The sequence below is a fragment of the Ischnura elegans genome, chromosome 1 (assembly GCF_921293095.1).
Source record: "Ischnura elegans chromosome 1, ioIscEleg1.1, whole genome shotgun sequence".
NCBI lineage: Eukaryota > Metazoa > Arthropoda > Insecta > Odonata > Coenagrionidae > Ischnura > Ischnura elegans.
In genome coordinates, this window is record NC_060246.1 from 115920287 (window position 1) to 115939479 (window position 19193).

Below are 19193 nucleotides of genomic sequence, written 5' to 3' on the forward strand. Positions count from 1 at the left end.
GGTCAAAATTTTTAAATTCTGGAAATAAGGGGCACCCTCATATGTACGTATAGGGTGAATTAATTTTTAAAGAAAGTATGTTTTCACTCCTTCATCCAGGAATTTTTTGACCCAACCCCTTTTAATGTGTCATTAGTGGATCTGAATTGTAAGTTCCGGCCCTAATGCCAGCCCTCCCTGCCAACGTATGCCCTATGTGTGTCCTTCACCAGGATAGCCTTGACTCCTCCTCCTGGTCTGCCTGCTCGGACATCGCAGACGTGGTGGGTGGGGAGGGGGGTAGGTACCCCGGCAGAGGAGAAGGAGTGGGGTTGGTTGCCTCGGACCCCCAGCAGCGCTTGCCCTCCCCTTCTCCCACGATGGATGGAGCGGAGCGATTGGGTGGTTGTGACGATGCAAGTGTTGATGACTCAGAGGAGAGTGTGGGTGATCGCATACGGCGCAAGAGCTTCTACTGCCGCTTCAACGACGTGCCCCTACGGAGGAGGAGCCACCATCGCTCCACCCGACACTCTTCCTCCCTTATTTACTCGGCCTCTGACCTCTGGGTGAGTGGCCTACCTCTCTCTGTTAGGAATTTATCTCTCTCATTCTCTATATTTCAGTGCAAGGTAGATGTACCCCTTATCTTTTCCACTTTTTCTATTGAGAGTCATATTGGGATGTTTCTCATATACGTTTGGTTTATGCAAAAACATATTAAATATGTGTAAATATGTATGTATAGCTTGTTTAGTGTTTGACCACTTTTGGGTACTTGCATGTTACGTATGCTTTTGTGCAATATGCATTAAGAAAGAAGTTAATTGTTGTAGTTTTGGTGGTATTGTGTAACCCTTCAATACTGGTCTTACAAACTACATACTTGTCTTGTTTCTCATAAATGATGTAAAGATTTTTGAATTACACATAGTTTTACAATTCATGTCTTTGTGTACCATGGCATGTACTAACCACATTTTAACAATTGAGGAGTATACTTTATTATTGAAAACCTAAAATTATCTTCAAGGAAGATATTTTATATTTAATCAAGGATCTTAAGTTGATTTATATGGTATTTTCAATGCATAAAACAGTAAATAACTGATGGTAATCTGTAAGGCCTGCCATACACGTTCCGGCCCGGCCTCAAGGCCGGGACTGCGCAGTTTGGCCGGAGCCGCAGGCCTTGAGGCCAAACTGAACGTGTGTGGGGGGCCTAAGGGGCTCTATAATGAAAGTTTTTATTTCACCAGCTTCACAAGCAAAATTTGAAGAAATCATTGAATATCTAAAAGCCATTTGTTTGTGTTTATCAGGCATCAGACACATTATTTATAATTATAGCTGTAAACGTAATTTTCTTATCGAGTCATGCTTATAACCTCAACTTCAATTCATTTGCACTTGCATATATGTACATGTATACAAAGTTCTGTTAATGTTGTTTATTCAAAGTTTATCCAAAACATTAATCATGTAGCTACAAAGCAACAAAAAACTCCCCTTCATCGATGGAAAAATTGATAGAAAATGGCTGCTGAATATATATACTGAACACTCCCGATTATCCGGGCTAATGATGGGGAGTGACGCCATGCATAATCGGAAAACACGGAAAACACAAACTTTCACTTTATTGTCTTGCAATATTCATAATTTCCCTAAAACAAACAATATATTATTATTTATGCAGGTATTCTGTTATTTTAGAGTGCTTCCCGGACTAAATGAGAGCTTTCTTTCCCAGTTCACAATCTTTTTAGAGGTGATAGCATGGTTGTACTCGTCTTGATCACACATCCGTGGCTGTGTGATCACGGATACAGAAAAGTGGTTTTCACGAATACTTAAAAAAAAACTGCTCAACGTCGGAAACTACACTGTCAGGCACCATGCCACATAGTTGCATCTCGCACAAGTTGCAACTGCTGCGGGACATGCATCCGTGATCATGGAGCGTGGTCGCGTATTTGGAAAACAGGAACACGTTGCTCCCATGAATGCAGCTAGCATGCGATCGCTTCCATTTTACGAAGGGGATTCTTACGGAAATAATGAGCTCGGTGTATCCTAGCATCAATGCAGTAATTCCGATGATTTTGCAGCCGATTTTATATTTTTATAAAGATCGCAGAAAAAATTGAGCGAGAGTGAAAATCATGCACAGATAATCTGCAATCCGGATAAACAACAGCTGGATAATCAGGAGTCTGCTGTATTTATAAAACAAAATGAAATCAAATGTATAAGCCAAAAAATGTGGTCAATGACCCAAAAAAATCCCATATTTCCTTCCACTCTGTGGCCAGGTGATGATAAAGGGAGCTGTCAGATCTTTTACTCTCCTGGGCAGATTCAGCATCCCTAAACATAGCCATGACATGCGACCGTATACACTTGTGTGGGACAACTGCTCAGTCAGCCCAGAGCGCTTGCCCTGCGGTGCCATCACCACTTAACTCCCCTCTTCTCCCATGGTACCTCCTTCCTTTCCTTATGGATTAATATCTCCTATATTTACGAGGGACACTGTGAGTTAGATGTTAGAATCCCTAGTGAGTTCCCTGTGTTCCCTTTAGGTATTAATCTGTGATTGTTTCGCTTTCTTACTTACTAGTAAATTAGTGGAGTTAGATTTTACTGCTTAGAAAATTATGGGATTTCTTACAATGAGCTGACTGGGTCATTTATGTGTTTCTGTGACTTCATCATTAACAGTGCACCGGAATTTTCCCACCAATAATCCTTTTAAAATATCACAGGCTATGAGGGAGACCTTATTGCAGAGATAATGAGAATCAGGTGTTTCTCAAGAAAGTGCAGAGTAGTTTGAATGCTTACCTAGTATTTCATATGCTTCTTGATAGGCAGATCTATGTTTTATGATCATTCACTATCTCATGTAATTTTTCTGGGTGAAGGAAGGAAGTGAAAATGATTGTAAGTTTTTAGTACATATTTCATTTTTCATGCTTAAGCAACCAGCAACTTTGATTACTTCTCCGTGCTTGGTTTTCCCTCCTATTTGTACTCCTTTTTCATTCATTTTATTATCCTTGCATATTTTTATCCTTGAAGAATTTTTATTTCTTTTTGTGAAAAATGTTTGCCACCTTGGGAATCAATTAATAAAAATGTACAATATTATCTCTCCTATTCCTCACGTGTCAGAAATATATCTTTCTTGGTGTTTTTTTTCTATTTCGGAAATGTCTAATTCACATTTTTCCTCTCCTTTTCCTTAAATCTCCCTGCATCCTTGTATCACTTACTTAGTGTTTCCAGGGCCCTCTTGATTGGCACGCATGAGTGGGTGTGCATAATGACCCATCTATAATTTTTCAAACAATGCCATGGTTAGAATTTTGTATCATTCAGCAACGTACTTGAATTGTTTTGCAAACTGTTAATCTCCCCCCTCTGTGAGAATAGGTAGTATAAATTATCCTGTTCTCATAGTCAGTATTCTTCTTTTTACACATATCCTATCAACTCATTAATCCAAGTCACCATATTTGGCAACTTAAGACACCTCATTCACCTGATTTCATATTTGATGTCCTTTGGACAAATGATATCTTTTTGATCTTCTCTGCATATTATACCACATTTATCCTGTGTTTTTCAAGTCAAGCTACCCCTATGAAATGGAAGTCTTTTCCTTATCTGAGAGATTCTATGTTGATTTTGCACTATTCAATGATGCACTAAGCTTCTGTTACGTTCTGTAATTTTTGGATTGTGTCCGAGTAATTTCATTCATGTTTCCTTGTGATGGGTTCTTTTCTCTTGAAGCTCTGCTGAAAAAAAATCTTGTGCTACTTAAATTAATTCAATTCATTAATTTACAACTGAAATGTCTTCTGTTTCCCTTGCTTTTGGAAATTGCAAATTGTGTTTCTTATTTCTTCAGAAGCCCATGTATGAGTTTGTTTGTACCTATACTACCTTCTTTGCTTGAAAAAGTGGAAATATAATTGATTGAAACCTTAAAATGAAGGCAACCTATCTTTATTACATTGAGGGTTTTGTAGAACCATTGATGAAAAATTTATTTATAGCATAGAGAAAGAATGTAACCTATGCTTAAGCAATGGCCGATTCATTTCTGCCTCAATGGCGAGTTGTCCCTATGTTTCATCCTTTATTCATGTAAATGCATGTTTATTCATGAATAAATTTGTTCTTATTGTTAATGATGAGTATCAGTGTTAATTGCATCAATAACTTTATTTCAGAATCCTGAGAGTATGAAGTCAAAGTCATCTTCTAGCCAAAGCCGTGATGGTTTTTCCCCCCCTCCAATAACTACAAAAAAACCTTCTGCTTCCATCTACCGGAGATCATCTACTTCTCCCTACCATGAATACCTAACTAACCCTTCCTCTGAAACCTCTTCTCTCCAAGCCTCTCTTCCTTCAAGAGGAATAAGGTTAGTTATATTGCTTTGTTGTTAGTTTTTAGTGATATGGTTATAATGTAGATGTCAAAATGATATGTTGATCATATCAATAATTTGATCCTGGATTGAGAAAGAATTACAATAAACTCTCGTCATTACAAAGTTAACTGCACTGGAAAACCAGAGGTTCGTAATAACAAACTTTGTAAGAGTGTTTATTCTAGGAATCATCAAAAATAAAAATACTGTTCCAAAATTCCTTGTCTCTTCAATCTCCCATTCTTACAGTCACCGCGCAGAATAGCTTCAGAGTCATGTGTATGATGTATGCCGATGAGAGGGAAGGGAAGTGATCGCTGAGGTAGCAATTGTTGGATGCATTCAGGTCTGGCCTGACACCAAGGTTAGCTAGTCTTGAGGGCTACTTATCGGCAATTAAGCCAGACCCTCCCACTCAATTATGATCATCCTCACCGCAGGAATCCGTTGCTAAGTGGCTATATTGTTAATAGTTTTTTCAATGATGTATTTTGTTGCATACTAAAATTTTTTATGCTTTGAAATGAATTCTTGGTCTTTTTCTGTGCGAGAGCAATATTTAAATTATTTTTTTTTTTCCTTATCTTGACCTCGTTTAATTCATGTTAAAATATTTAAACAAAATTATAGCATTTTAAATAAACCAACTCCCAGACTTATAGCCTTAGCTGCTTGTGATCACAAACTTCATTGTTATTGATGCTAGGCCACCCAACCCAACAAAAACAGAATCCTTAGACAAAGTGACACCGAAAGTAGCTGATGTAGAGCAACAACAATAATGTGGGGAATTTATTCCAAATAAAAAAGTTGGTTTAAAAAAATATTTGATATGCTCCTTTTCATTTGTAGATTAATCAAGTGAAATAGAAGAATAACATTTACTATGCTTTGTGCAATTCTAGTATTTGAGGTATTCGAAATTCGAGTTATTTGAAAATTCGAGCTATTATTTAATATTCGAATTTGATATTCGAGTTCAAGAAATCTGCTATTCGACCCATCTCTAGTAAATACTGAATCATCTCCTACTGAAGAAAGAACCATAATTGATGCTCTTGGGCACAATGTACGAGGAGAACTTAAACATAGCGCAATGATTATGACGTATCATAGTGTATATCCACTCAAATGCGATTGCTTACCCATGGAACTTAGTAATGAAGTTCATTTTATAACCGCCGAGACCGGGACTGAGGTTTGTAATTTTGTAATATCAAAAATTTCGTAATAATGTTTCTTTTCCTATAGATTAGATTAGCCTTTTTGTTGGGACCAACAGTTTACTTCGTAAAAACAAGAACTTTGTAATAACGTTGTTCGTATGAACGAGAGTCTACTGTTATTATTTATGGAGTGGGAGTCTGATTGTACTTCAAATTAAGTTTATTAAAAAAATATACTTGCACATTATGGACTTAATAAATTTGAATACCCGAGTCCTGTTCATTTTTTTATTTTTTAAAGTCATTCATTGTTTGGGTAGAAATCAACTCCTATGCCTGTTTCCTGAGTGTATGATACTACTTAAATATTAATTGACTGTCCACCAGGTCAGGATTTTAGGTATACATACGTTGTCAACATTTTCTAAGCTGCCTCTTTCATCATCTTCTTGGAGATGAAAGGTTTACCATATCCCATCATTTTCACCTGGGAGATGGTGGTAAATTCAACAATTGTTGATAGTCAAAATTCTGTTTCAATAGGAAGTCCATGAACACTTCATGTACCGTATTTGCACGAATCTAAGACGAACACGATTCTTAGACGACCCCCCCTTTTTTGGAACTCCACTATGGGAAAAAAATTTTCTAGGGGAAAACAATCAATGCGCGAATGTTTGGCTATGTTGCCTATGTCCCAGGAAACGCAGGATTTTTGGCGCGTAATGACAGGAATAGTGGTACTTAATCGAGACACTTAGGTCTTATTGTTGATTCGACTAATAGTTTCTTTCATGGTCCGAAGACGAATAAAATTAAACTAGTGAAAATGAAACCTGACTTTATTAAACCCACACGGAAAACACTCCGTGGTATGAAGGCAAGCCACCCTGGAAAGTATGTAACCACTCGTACGAGCTATGCTATCGCGTTCGGCGTGCACAGAGCATACTGCAGGGGATGAAGCATGACCATATGACTGCGCCATGAAATTTATTGTCCCAAAGATAGGGAAACTTACCCATTCTTCTCTAATTAGCGTAGCGTCAGATGGGCGGATGAATTCGGATTGTTAGTAGGGAGGAACAAAATATCCTGAGAAGATATCCCTTCGTCAGTAACTCTGACAAGTGAGACTTATGGTATAACTCGTAAATTGATAACTGATAATAACCTGAAAGCCCGTTTTCGGAAAAAATGCCGCATTAACTGCCGAGAAGCTCAGCAACGAGGATATCGAGTTTCGCCAAAAATCACCATAGTATTTTTCCAACTAGTTCCTAGCTTAAAAATGCTTAAATGACGTTAGAAATACGTCGTGTTTGGTCTCGTTCTTTTTTGAATTACGAGCACATTGCAAATATTCCAGCCTAATAAAAGTATAATACCAATTGCCGAAATTCATTGTTAGACACCTTTTGAGCTAATAGGTGATTGGATGCAGCGGCTGACCTCCAGAAACCGGGAACTTTAAGCAAGTAGGCTGAAAAAGGTCAGTGGGTGAGAAAAGGGGGGCGTGAAACGCATTTCTATTGTTCTCGTGTAACTTGATATTTTTTTCGAAGCTAAGGTCTTCGTAATACGATCCCTGCGCTAGCTGGGACCTTTTGTTTGATTTTGGAGAAGAGGAAAGCGTCAGAGGGGGGAGGCGAGAGATGTATGGAGGTGGATAGAGGATCTTGGGAAATGCGCTTATGCTACTACCCCAAGGCTTTTAGCTTCTCCCAATGGTAATTTCATTTCGTGGGGAATATTTAATATATGTGCCTGTAGTTATTAGCCATAAATGACACATTGTATTTATTTCGTCTCATTTTCGTCAAAAGATTGATGTGGGAAAATTATACGTCGGAACCACGATCTTCAAACAATCAATGCGGAAAAACGATACTTTTGAGATGCGGGAAAAAATTACATTGTCTATATGGAACCTTATTTGTGACCAGAAACGGCGAACGATGAATGCGGGAAAATGATCAATGCGGGTACGATAGATCGGAGTTCCACTGAATAACTTTTCTTTTGAAAGCGGCAGTGTAATAATTTCTTTTCTCTGCCATCGTAATACTCTGAAAGGCACGGAATCACAACTAAATCGATTTCTCTAATCAGAGGCAAATCATGTTGCCATCTTACCGTTGCTCTGAGAAAAATGCGACGACTTTGTAGCAGTTTATCCCACTACGGCATTGAGGCTTTAACGTTACAATTTAGGTAAATTGTAACCAATCACACGAACATTTTGTGAGTTGATCGAGCTTTAACTTGAATGGAGCCGAACCCAGGGTAAAGCAGGCAATCTCGCGGACACGCAGAAGTGCACCCGGCGACTGATCGGCACGCGCCGAATCTTTGCCTGCTGCCCAAAAATGGAATTTTTTTACTTGAACGCAAAATTAAATATGCTAAATTACTGTTAAGCTATTTTTGACGTTGATTTTTCGTTGTATTGCTATCAGGTGGCAACCTCAGGAGTCCATAATGTTTCCGACGTAAATTATGCAACCCGCTTGACGTCAAAAATTTTGCATCCGATTCTAAGACGAACCCTCTTTTCCGCAGGAGTTGCGAGGGAAAAAAACCTCGTCTTAGATTCGTGCAAATACGATAATTTTTTTTTCATTTTAGCAGCTTGCTGATGGATTTGATAGATGCATGCAATATTGATGTGTTGTTAGACATTTTTCTTGCACTGTAATTGAATGGTTGTATTAAATTAGGCCTGCATCATCTGCCTCTAGTTTGGCTCAGAGTAACGGTGGTCTACAAACAAATGAAGGGATGCGACTTGCTGTGGGTGTGCCGGAGGACAACAGAAGACACCACTCACCCTCCCCATCTAGTGCCTACCAAAATGGAATCATGCCCTCTATGGTGAATACCTGCAGAGCAATAATAAGTATAATTTACAAATCGTAAACTATTGGTGGTGTTGATTTTTGAAATAATCAACTGTTTTGCTGTATATGATACATACCTATGAGTACATCTCATCATCATGCATAAACCTTTGTCATCGCTTTGTGCATGAGAATGCAAGTCTTATGCCATGAAAGGGTTAAATAAATTTGGCAAAAAATGAGGTAAAAATCCTGTCTGTTTACAATGCATTTTCATTTTTGGTGTATATAGTAAGTGATTTTTCATGGTTCAGAATCAGAATATTAAGCTCAGTAAAGAGTTTCAAATTTAAAGTAATTTTCATAGCGTGCTGTCAGGTCTTAGCTATATGACTGAGCATTATTTGATGCATATAACCATAATGAGAGTACTGTTGGTATACTTCATATATTTTTAGAATTTTATGTGATGCAGGCCTCAGCATATTACATGAGAGCTATGTAATCATTGAAGACTGGCAAGTTAATCAATTATCCACATGCACTCACATAGGGGATCGTTGTGGTTATTTCACATTTTTCCCTTTCACGTAGCATATCCTATTAAGCTGTTAATTTCCTAGATACATGGAATTTTCCTGGAATAAATAAATAGCATTTTTATTAAATGATTTACTGTTTGTAGATGGAAATAAATGACAGAAATAGCTTTAAAAATAGCTGTATATGTATCTATAAATAGATATTGAGACTTCATAAATTTCAATTCCTAGGGTTGCCAACCCTGCCATATTTTCTGGGAGCTCCTATCTCAGTTAAATTATTTTCCTTGTGTATTAATGACAAAAGTACCCTAAATGCTATCAATCTATTCTTTAGCTAGGTATTTATGTGGCTGTTTTGTATGCCTTTTGAGAGCATGCAGAATGATTTACCTTCTTTTCATAACTATGAAAAAACTGTGTTTTATTTTAATGAAATTTTGTTGAGTCATGGATCTCTCAATTTTGTCATGAAGTTGGCAACTCAAGTAGTGGCTCAAAGATCACAGTTTTTCCTTTTCCCATGATTGTATTTTGGTATCATTTTCAGCATTTGAGTGATCCTCCTCCTGTTGAAATTGAGAGGAAAGCTCCTCACCGGGTTCGGAAATACAGAGTTCCCTCCTTAGCTGATGGAGTCACTGCACCATCGCCTACTCATCGGAAATACAATGAAAGGTATGCTCATCAAGCCGACCCTCTAGGGAATGAGTTTTTGCTTGATTGTAGGAGGAATTGTGTGCTTAATGAAAAAGAATAATTCTAGCAATGTGTTTGACGTTAAATTGTTTAAATGCTTCCCTAGTGGAGGTCGCTATGATCACTGTGCCCATTTGCTAGTAGCTCCATACCATGCAGCTCATACAAGCAGCTACTCGGATGGTTTCTGAGTGGGTGTGGGTGGTTGTTCAAGGAAATAACCACGGCCTTGCCAGTAGCATACCTTTATGTACTTTAGCACTCTCAAACAAGAAGAGATGGACTGGAACACCAACTGACAATGAGTATATTACATAGCTCGCTTGACTTCGCTTTGAAGACAACAATGTCACAAAACAGCAAGATCTGACGTGTTTGTCCTTGACTCCCTCATTCGTAGCCTCGTTGCAGAGATGGAGAGAGTGCACTCTTTCCCTCCTCCTCTCCTTGCTGTCCACCTCTTCCTCTCGCTGAGTGGTCATCTCTTTCTGTCCCTGTATCTCATTGCACGTGACGTTAATGTTGTTCTAAACATTATTAATTGTCTTGCAGATTGCCGAATGCGATTTCACTTATTAGTATACTGATGAAAATGTCTTTCACTTTGTAGAATCATTTTATTGCAATGAGGAGAACTCAATGTAAGTCATGTGCGTGCCCTGTGACATGAAACTATCGCGAGGAAGTGAAAAATCCACCTCACCACAACTGAAGCATTTGCGGGTGAAACACAAGTCAGTCTGTGATGAGAAAGTGAATAAATTCGGGGGAAACGTGTGTGAGGAAAATCTGAATTCAGTCGATGGTTTACCCGGAGATAGAAAGCTATTTTCATTTCCAAACACTAGTGTAATGCTTTATATCCTGAGCATGTGAAAATATTAATGTTTTTAAAAAATAGATTGAAAGCTTATAAAAATAATTTTTTATCAGAAAAAATAGTGAAATGAGTACGGCAATTTAAGCATTCCTTTGATTGAATATACCTTGAAAAAACTTGAATCATTACTTTCTTTTATAGCAGTACATTAAAAATGTGTTTGGATCCAATATCTGAAAATCCAATATGTACCTGAAATCAAGTATTCTATCCAGATCTGGTTCTGAAAAAAAATCCTGGATCTGTCCATCCCTACACAGAGTGTGAAATTCTGAAAAGTTTTGAACATTTCTCCTCCGTAATGAGATTTAATTTGCTCTAATCCTGCTCCAAAGCTTGAAACTTGAAGTTTTTATGGATCATGCAGGTACTATGATGTAGATGCCAGGTGTACCATCCAACACACACTCAGGCTACCTTAAGTCATGAATTTGGGGAAACTATTCCTTCAATAAAGATATGTATCTTTATTGATAGGCTTCATAGGAATCCCTCAAGTGATAATGAATAAGTCTTTTTTGCATTACTATGTGCTCATATCTCCCCTCAAGGGACTTATCTCTCAACTACATAATCATTTTCTTGCAGGCTAATGAAATAAATGTTGTTTCGTAATATCATCTCTATTTCAAACCAACCTGGAAGTTACCTTTTTAAGAAATGATCTCATCACACTGGTGGCTATTTTTAAACTTTTTTGCCAGATATTTGCGTAACCTGCGAAAGTGAGTTGTTTTTACATGTGTTAATTCTAGGAGGTTTAATACCTCATTCAGTTTCCAGCAGTTTTTTTTTACCTTGAGTACACCAAATTCGATTCGTTAATTAGCAAAAGTTGGCTTAGATAATATCTGGAAAACCAGAATTTCAGCACAGGAGGCGAATTCTGCAGGGGAAATTGGGTGTAAGGATGTTTCTCAGAAAATAATGTGATGAAAATTGAAGAGTTAGATGAATCATCGAACATAGATTTGAAAATTTTAGTGTATAATAAACTTAAGCAGTTTTTTTACTTTTGTAAAAAAACTCATTTATTATCTTTCTCAATTCAAAGCCTTTAAAATGAGCCATTGCATGAATTTTTATTTTCCTTAATAATGAAGGTATGGCATCTAATGCAAAGATGCTTTCGTAAATTTTCAGTTCTACTTCATTGCCATGTCTTATAAACTGTTCTATGCATCAAAATGACTGTGGAATTGTAGTTTTCTAATCAAACGAAGACAATTTGCCAAATTTGGTTGAAATGGGTGACCCAAGTGGCAAAAACATTGTCCAATTTGGGTGGAATGACCCATATGGGTTGCAAACTAGTATTAAAGATTTTTTTCATAGAGTTGAAAAGCAAACAAAGACTAGTGTGTTTTTTGTCAAAACTGAAAAATACTGGCTTGGTATTTGGTTTTTAAATGAAGGGTCGACCATCTTGTGGGTTCCCGCAGGGTTTGGGGATATGATAATCAGGTGCAAGTAGATAAGCTGTTATAACCCCACTGATATCTATGAAGGAGTGTATGAAGTAATGTGTTCCTGTGGTCAATCATGCATCGGGCAAACATCTAGATCCCTCAAATGCAGAATAGATGAACATTGTAAGGCTATCGAAAAGAAAAATTTTTGCCTTTCTGTAGTTATGGAACATGCATGGTTGGAACCTGGGCACGTTTTTCTATTCCAAGAATCAAAAATCATCGCAAGAGAGAATAAATTTTTCCATCGCCTGATTAGGGAGGTGATAGAAATTGTGAATCATGAAAATAACTTCAATAGGGAGGACGGCTATCCTTTAGCTTCATCATTCAAATGGCCCTTCCAACAATGGAATGCCTCTTCCAACTTTGTGCCCCTTATTAGCCTTGTATATAAAGAATTGCAGCTCTGCAGATCATTTGGACCCAAAGACGTTGGAGCTGGAATGCGCCTGAAACTGTTGTCCGCAAAAAATGAGTCGACACGGAATTAACCCGAAAAATAATTATCTAGATATGTTGTTTTTATATAGGGATCATACTTGTCAGGGAAATCAGAAAATTTAGGGAGTTAAAAATATGGACTGGGAGTCAGGGTAATTAATTTATTGTCAGGGATAACTCCTGAGGAACAGAAAAAGATGAAGATTGTAGTTGAATGTATGGAGCATTGTTGCATTAGAGTTGCGAGGTGGGTATTTTGTTGCTGTCCTAGCTTGGTAGCAGTGATTAGTGCTGAATTGGCACTACAACTGTATTTCACTGTATCCTTTTTCTCTCAAGGTCAATGAGAACATGGAACTTATAATAGTACAAAGAAAAGTGCCGCATTTCGTAAAAAAATGCTGGGAGATTAGTTTACAAGCTGCTAGATACTTGGAGGATATGTGCTAGGCTTAGGTTGCTTGAGCTGTTAACAAGAGATATCTTTTAGAGTGACTTGGAGAAGGTCATCTTAGGACCTCATTGTATTAATAAGTCCAACTGAAATGATAAAATAAGAGATATTTTGCCAGATGTGTAGGTGCAAGAATACCTTTTTCTATCAAGCAATAAAGGACTTTCATAAATGCTGGGAAGGACTCAATAGTTAAGTTACCCCTACAGGAATGCCCTTTTCTTCTATTTCCTAGTGAAGGGCTAGAGTCCACACTGCCCCACCACACACCTATTGTGGTGGCTTGAACTTTGTAGGTGGATACTTTGCTGAATAGTTCCTTAACTTCTCATATATCACCGTTTTGCCGTTGATAAAAAAAACGGAATTTTTTAATAGCGATGGATAAGAAAGCAACAGAAAGTCAGTGGCATTGATGATTGAAAATTGGAGTGAACCCTCTAATACTGTTTGAGATATTTACTTCCTCTTTGCTGTAAATGCCTTTGACAGGTCTTAAATATACTCTAACATTCCCACAGGACAGGGGAAATTAGAGTGGTTGTTTTGAGGGATCGTTGTTGAATTCGTTTTCAAATCATTACATATTTCCACCAGGATGATGTGTCTGAGGTCATATAAGGGTACACAAGTAGCTTTTAGACATTAATCGTTTGTTAAGCTGATTAAATGAAAAATTTCATGGGAGAACCTCTTTAAAAATTTCTGTTTTCTCAGTTTCCCCAAATATTAAAGGGTGGGCAGCCACCCCCCCTTAGTCCGCCACTGTCCCTGGGCCCTTATAACTAATAATGTCAATGTTACTACTATGCATAGTGTAAGATTTTTCTCTGACCTCTAAGTTTCGAATCTACAGTAGATGCTGTAATTTAAATATATTCCCTGATGAAAGGCTCTATTTTTGTTGCATGATGACCACTTGTGGATATGCTGTGTTTGTGGCTGCAGTTCACAATCTTCCTTAGATGGTTATGCTTCAGCACGGGGAGTGGAGGGCTCTTCCCTGAGTGGCCCTAATTCACTTGTGTCCGAGAAAAACCCCGAGACATCCTTGAACCCATCTCATCTTCCTCCAGTGGGTATTCCTGTGTCGAACGCAATGAAGGGAGTTCACAAGTCATGACTGCAGCTGTTGGGTGACATTTGGAAATAAAAGTGGACCCTCAATTGTGCCCATCTGAATTAATTTGTGAGCTTTTGGTTTGATCAGATTTGTCTATTTATTTCTAAAATGTTCTAGTTTGAGTCATTATATAGTTGCAACATTCTTGCAAATGTAGACATCCAGTATTTACTGTGCAAACACAAAATTTTGTACGAATTTTGTAGGATTTTGTGACATGGATATATTTTACAAATAATCCATAGCAAGCAAAAGGGTTGAGGGGTTCAAACCCCCATAAAATGTTGGGAGAGATTATATTACATGCACCTTTTTCAAGTGACCCCTCTCACTGACCTTCAATTTAACCCCTCCAAAAAACTTTCTTGGCTATCGCATAGCTAACGAGATGTCAGTCTGATGGAATAATTTCAGGGCATTACAATATATTGACAAAATTGAGAAGTATTCTCCAAACTGTGTATAAAATTGTTCGTCAGAGAAAAAGAGTTTCTCTTTAGAGTTTCTGTAAGTTAGCAATGCTATAATATTATAATCTGTTTTTATTGCATCACTCTTGGATGTCTGTCAAAACTCAAGTTTCAACTTTGAAATACTGGTAGAAGGCAAGCAGCAGTGTATCCAGGATAGGGACAAGGAGGGCTCTTCTCTCTTGTATATATTTGACAACTGAGCAAAATTACCATTTTATTTAGTGTAAATTGGATACTCAAGTGGGGGGCTATACCCTCCGCCCTCCTCTTAGCCCCTCTCTGGATCTACTGCTAAAGGCATGAAAGGGTGAAGTTTTATAGTTTATATACCATTCCAGTCATTGACTGGTGTCTGATAATGAGTTGGAGATAATTACTAATCATAAGTCAGTCTGTAGCATACAGAGTCAAGTGCTAATTGATTTTTTACTACAAATAATGTGATCTATGAATATGTGATTTGATTGTTACATTTCCCTTTTGTGGAAGTGATTGTTCTGATATTCTATTGTGAGACTTTGATAGTGTTTGGCAGTAATTAGGATATGTCACAGCATTTCTTTATATGTACATGCTTTTCTTTTGTAGTCACTTGTGGCTGTTTGTTATTCTTGTACATGTTGTAGCTATTTATTAAATGTAGAGAATATGTTTATTCATTTATATTATGTTCACAAGTGTTGATTAGAAATGTGTTAGTGTTGAAACCATTTCTAGGTACTATGATCCAACTTTTTTCTGGTATGCATTTTTTAATGAAAAGTGGATGCCTCAATATTGTTTTGGTAAAGGAGAAGTTTTGCAGGAAAGATAAAGTATTTTGTTTTATCTTCGTACGTGAATCATATCCTGTTAAACTCCACTTCCCCCTATGCATCAGCTGAATTTGTGCAACCACATAATGGCTGGTTCAAGACAAGTGCTGAGGATCGAATGTGTGATGAATTGTGATGCATGGAAATTTGGTGCTACAAAAGTTGCTGTAATTGTTCCTGTGACTGTCACTTTCATCTTCATGATGGTGATGGATTTTTTAAAGAGATTATTAAGTGATATGTTGATAGTGCAGCATGTTTTGTTTGTGATATCGAATGCTTCTGATGCATTAATGGATAATTTGTTTAATGCCTAACTGTGTTTATTTAATTGAGTTTTCATGATCTGGTACTTTTTCAGCATTATTTCCATGAAGATATTAGTATTATCCTGTTGATATTAAATATTGTTGTAATTGATAGGTTTAACCTTAATTCAGCTTGTTGCCAGAGGAATTTATTGCTTCTCCTTCTCATAACAGGTATGGGAATAGTCAATACTTTTTAATGGAATTAACTATTACTGATCCTTATTGAAAAGGAGCCCCTATCAAGAGAATGTACAACATAGGCTTCCAATTGAAAGTGGTTGAAGTGTGTTTTTCCCATGCATATATATTGAATTTTAAAACAGTTATATAATGTAGGTCTTTTGTAAATAAAAGTATTTGTTCATAGTTATGCCTCATAGATTCATCAGTAAAGCTTTTTAACCCTCTCCTTCCTGAACCTGCATTTTATATTCAATCTCTCATTCTAGTTTTTGCCTTTCCTATGTTCTTAGTGGACCCAGGGGTCCAAGAACCATAAAATATTTCTTACTTTCTAGTTTACATGAATGATTGGTAAGATTTTTTCTTTCATAATCTTTGGTACATATTTCAGCCTCAATTTGAGGTAGGACAAAAGGATCTTTTGTCATTCCATTCAATCACTCCTCTCTCCAACCTCCTGGGATCCTGTGACAAATATCCACGTGGAAATCATTCAAAACCCTCGAAGGAAATACAGTGGAACCTCGTTAAAGCGAGTACGGGCTATAGCGACACTCCCGCTATAACGAGAGATAGCCGATGCACCGTCAATTGACCCTACAATAAGCGTGTTAAAAAATTCGTTTTTACGAGACCCTTTTGGTGTTGGCTCTCGCCATAGCGAGGGTTTCACCGCCGGAAGACTTTCATCAAGACTCCTTAACCTCTGTAATTGCTAGCGATCTGTTAGAAATGAAGTTAATGGAGTGCTCAGTCTCAAAGTTATGTGGTAAACTGACGTTCGATAAATAAGTAGTTAATTTTGGTGAAAATATTGTGGCATTAGCATTCGCGAATGCTTAATCTTCTTTTGTTCCTCGGGCGGCAGAAAGCAGTCGGCAGCATACCCGCACGTCCGTGATTTGCGTGAATAGAAAGCATTTGATGGCAGTCACCATGGCCAAAAAACACCAAACACGTCTAAGCGAGAAAATAAAAATAAAGGAGTAATATGAGTGTCGAAATTAATTCATCTTCCTATTCGCTCTGCAAAATTAAAAAAAAAAACAAAAGCGCCCAAGGAATGCAGACGATGAAGAGTTATAAGGAGCTTTGTTCGGGTGGTTTTGCCCATTCAAATCTGCGGGAACTTCTGAGAAAGGGGCTACGCCCAAGCCTGAAGCGGAGTATTTTAGGGATAGATTGCGAATCGAGAATTTTAAGAGTGCGGAAGGTTGATTATACTAATGCGAAGCACCAAAGCGTTATCTCCCCTCACAACTCCCCTGGTGATGCCTGCGGTGTAAACCTGAAGTCGTGGAAGAGAGGACTCCGATCATAAGTATCTTTAGAAGTATTCCCCGCGTCATATAACATAGACGAAACGGAACTTTTTTTTTACATACAACTCCCCGACAAAACCCATGCAGTATGAGGTATTTCTTGCAATGATGCCTCTAAAGGTAGGTAGTGCGCCTTAGCGATGATGTAGGATGTACGAAGCAATGATACTCACATCAGCGTGAATTGTCCGGATGGACGTATTTATTCTCCGTTGCGGATTTACAAGGGTGAACTATTCGGGTCATTGGTCGGAGTCGTACTGGCGCTCTCTTTTGTTACGTGGGTAGCCGAGCATCCCCTGGTGGCCGCTGGAAGAACTCACAGAACAACTAACTCTCGTTTGCAGTGCCGTGGTAAACTCGGTGTATCATTTCAAATACGTCGCGAGCGTAACACTCAAAAAGAAACTTTTTTTTTTCAACAACGGTAATTTTAATCACGTCATTTTTCAAGCTTAGCAAACTTTTTACCGTAGATGATGAAGATATTACATTATCTGATAGAAAAATTCTTCCAAGGCGGGAACGTTATACAACCTTCCACCGGTAGAAACAAATGTAATGCGTTATTTCACTTCACTGCCGGTTAACGTACAGAAACAATAAACATACACCTATGGAAACCTTTGAGGCATTAAATAACCGCGATACTGTTTTGTCAGTTAATTTTTGAATTTTCAGTGGAAAATACCAAAATAATAGAATGATCACGTAAATGAACTAATTAAGTGCATAGAAAAATGACTTCGTCGGTTGTGCATTAGCATAATGATTGACGAAACAATGCTTTCCATGATTTTTATTCAGTGCGGCGCTTATAAATGGTTTGAATAGTTAGTCGTTGTTCGAGTAAGGAAATTTAGTGATGCAAAAAACATCGCCTTTCGTCTGGATTTATGCTTACGTTTATCGGATAGATGTTTATCTGTCGCCGCACCACTCCTGTTTCTGTATATCTGTCCGCAACAGGTATATTGGCTATTATTTGCTCCACCTCCGGTAAAGCGACAATTCGCTATAGCGAGTGTTTATTAGTGCACCGTGGGGTGTCGTTATATCGAGGTTGCACTGTATTTTCATTTGTAACCCACTTGTATGATGGTGTCAATCAAACTAGACAGTCTCCAAAGCAAAAACAGGATTATTTATAGTTCATGACATGTCAATGCTGGCAGTAGAATTAAGGATCTCCTGACCTCATAGCTCTATGATCCAGAGGCTAAGTCCTCAAGACCGAGTCACAAATCCTCTTTAAGGGTCTGGATATTGGGAAGGATTAAGGGAATAGATGTCTCGCTGTGCTGGACACAGCTAATCCGCTGGGGTTAGGATAGTGTCAGAATGTTTGAGAAGGGAGAATCTTGTTTCACCATTTAGGTGACCTGAGGTGGCATTAGAGAAACCTGAATGTTTGAGTTTTTGAGAGAAATGGAACCCATTCCTATCGATAACACTTGAGCATCGATTTTTCTGTTGTCAAAGCCGTAATTGCTATAAAAAACCCAGGTTGGGCCAATGGGGATACACTCCTGAGGCGAAGCTCGTAAGTCCAAGACTGATATTCCTGGATGCCAGGAGGAGATAGGACAAAGGAAAGGAATCAGGATCTACCACCATGATATGGGGATCAATGATTCCTCCAGCAATAGAAGAAGGGAAGAAATGGAGAATCCCAAATCCATAATCAGTGCAAAGTGGGCTATCGTTAGTTAAGCCAAAAATTTACTGTTATGAGAGAAATGAACGATGATCGTGTCAGAAGAATAAAACAGAAATTTTATTATAGATATGTTAAAGCTGACAGTGAGCTATGGAAAAAATTGGAGGTAAACTTCACTGTCTCACACACACGAATAACAAGTTGCATAACCTGCAGGATACTGGTCGTGCTAAATCATGCTTTGCATGCATGGATGCAAATACTGAAAAATCAAAACTGTGACATGTTGTTATATTTATTTATTTATCAACCGGCCAAGGCCTAATTACAAAGCAATGTATTTAGAAAATGGTGGTATCATGTCAAAGATAAACAAATACATACTG

General features: G+C 37.9%; 1 protein-coding gene across 1 annotated transcript in view; it reads left to right on the forward strand.

Moving 5' to 3' along the window:
• LOC124162099 (serine-rich adhesin for platelets) overlaps window positions 1–16008 on the forward strand; it is a 70484-nt gene extending 54476 nt beyond the window's left edge. Inside the window, exons 22-26 of the mRNA XM_046538528.1 lie at window positions 213–548; window positions 4224–4417; window positions 8313–8466; window positions 9525–9652; window positions 13869–16008. Of these exons, the coding sequence (XP_046394484.1) occupies window positions 213–548; window positions 4224–4417; window positions 8313–8466; window positions 9525–9652; window positions 13869–14043 (987 nt within the window). The 3' untranslated portion in view covers window positions 14044–16008. The remainder of the gene's footprint in view (window positions 1–212; window positions 549–4223; window positions 4418–8312; window positions 8467–9524; window positions 9653–13868) is intronic.
• The last annotated feature ends 3185 nt before the right edge of the window (window positions 16009–19193 follow it).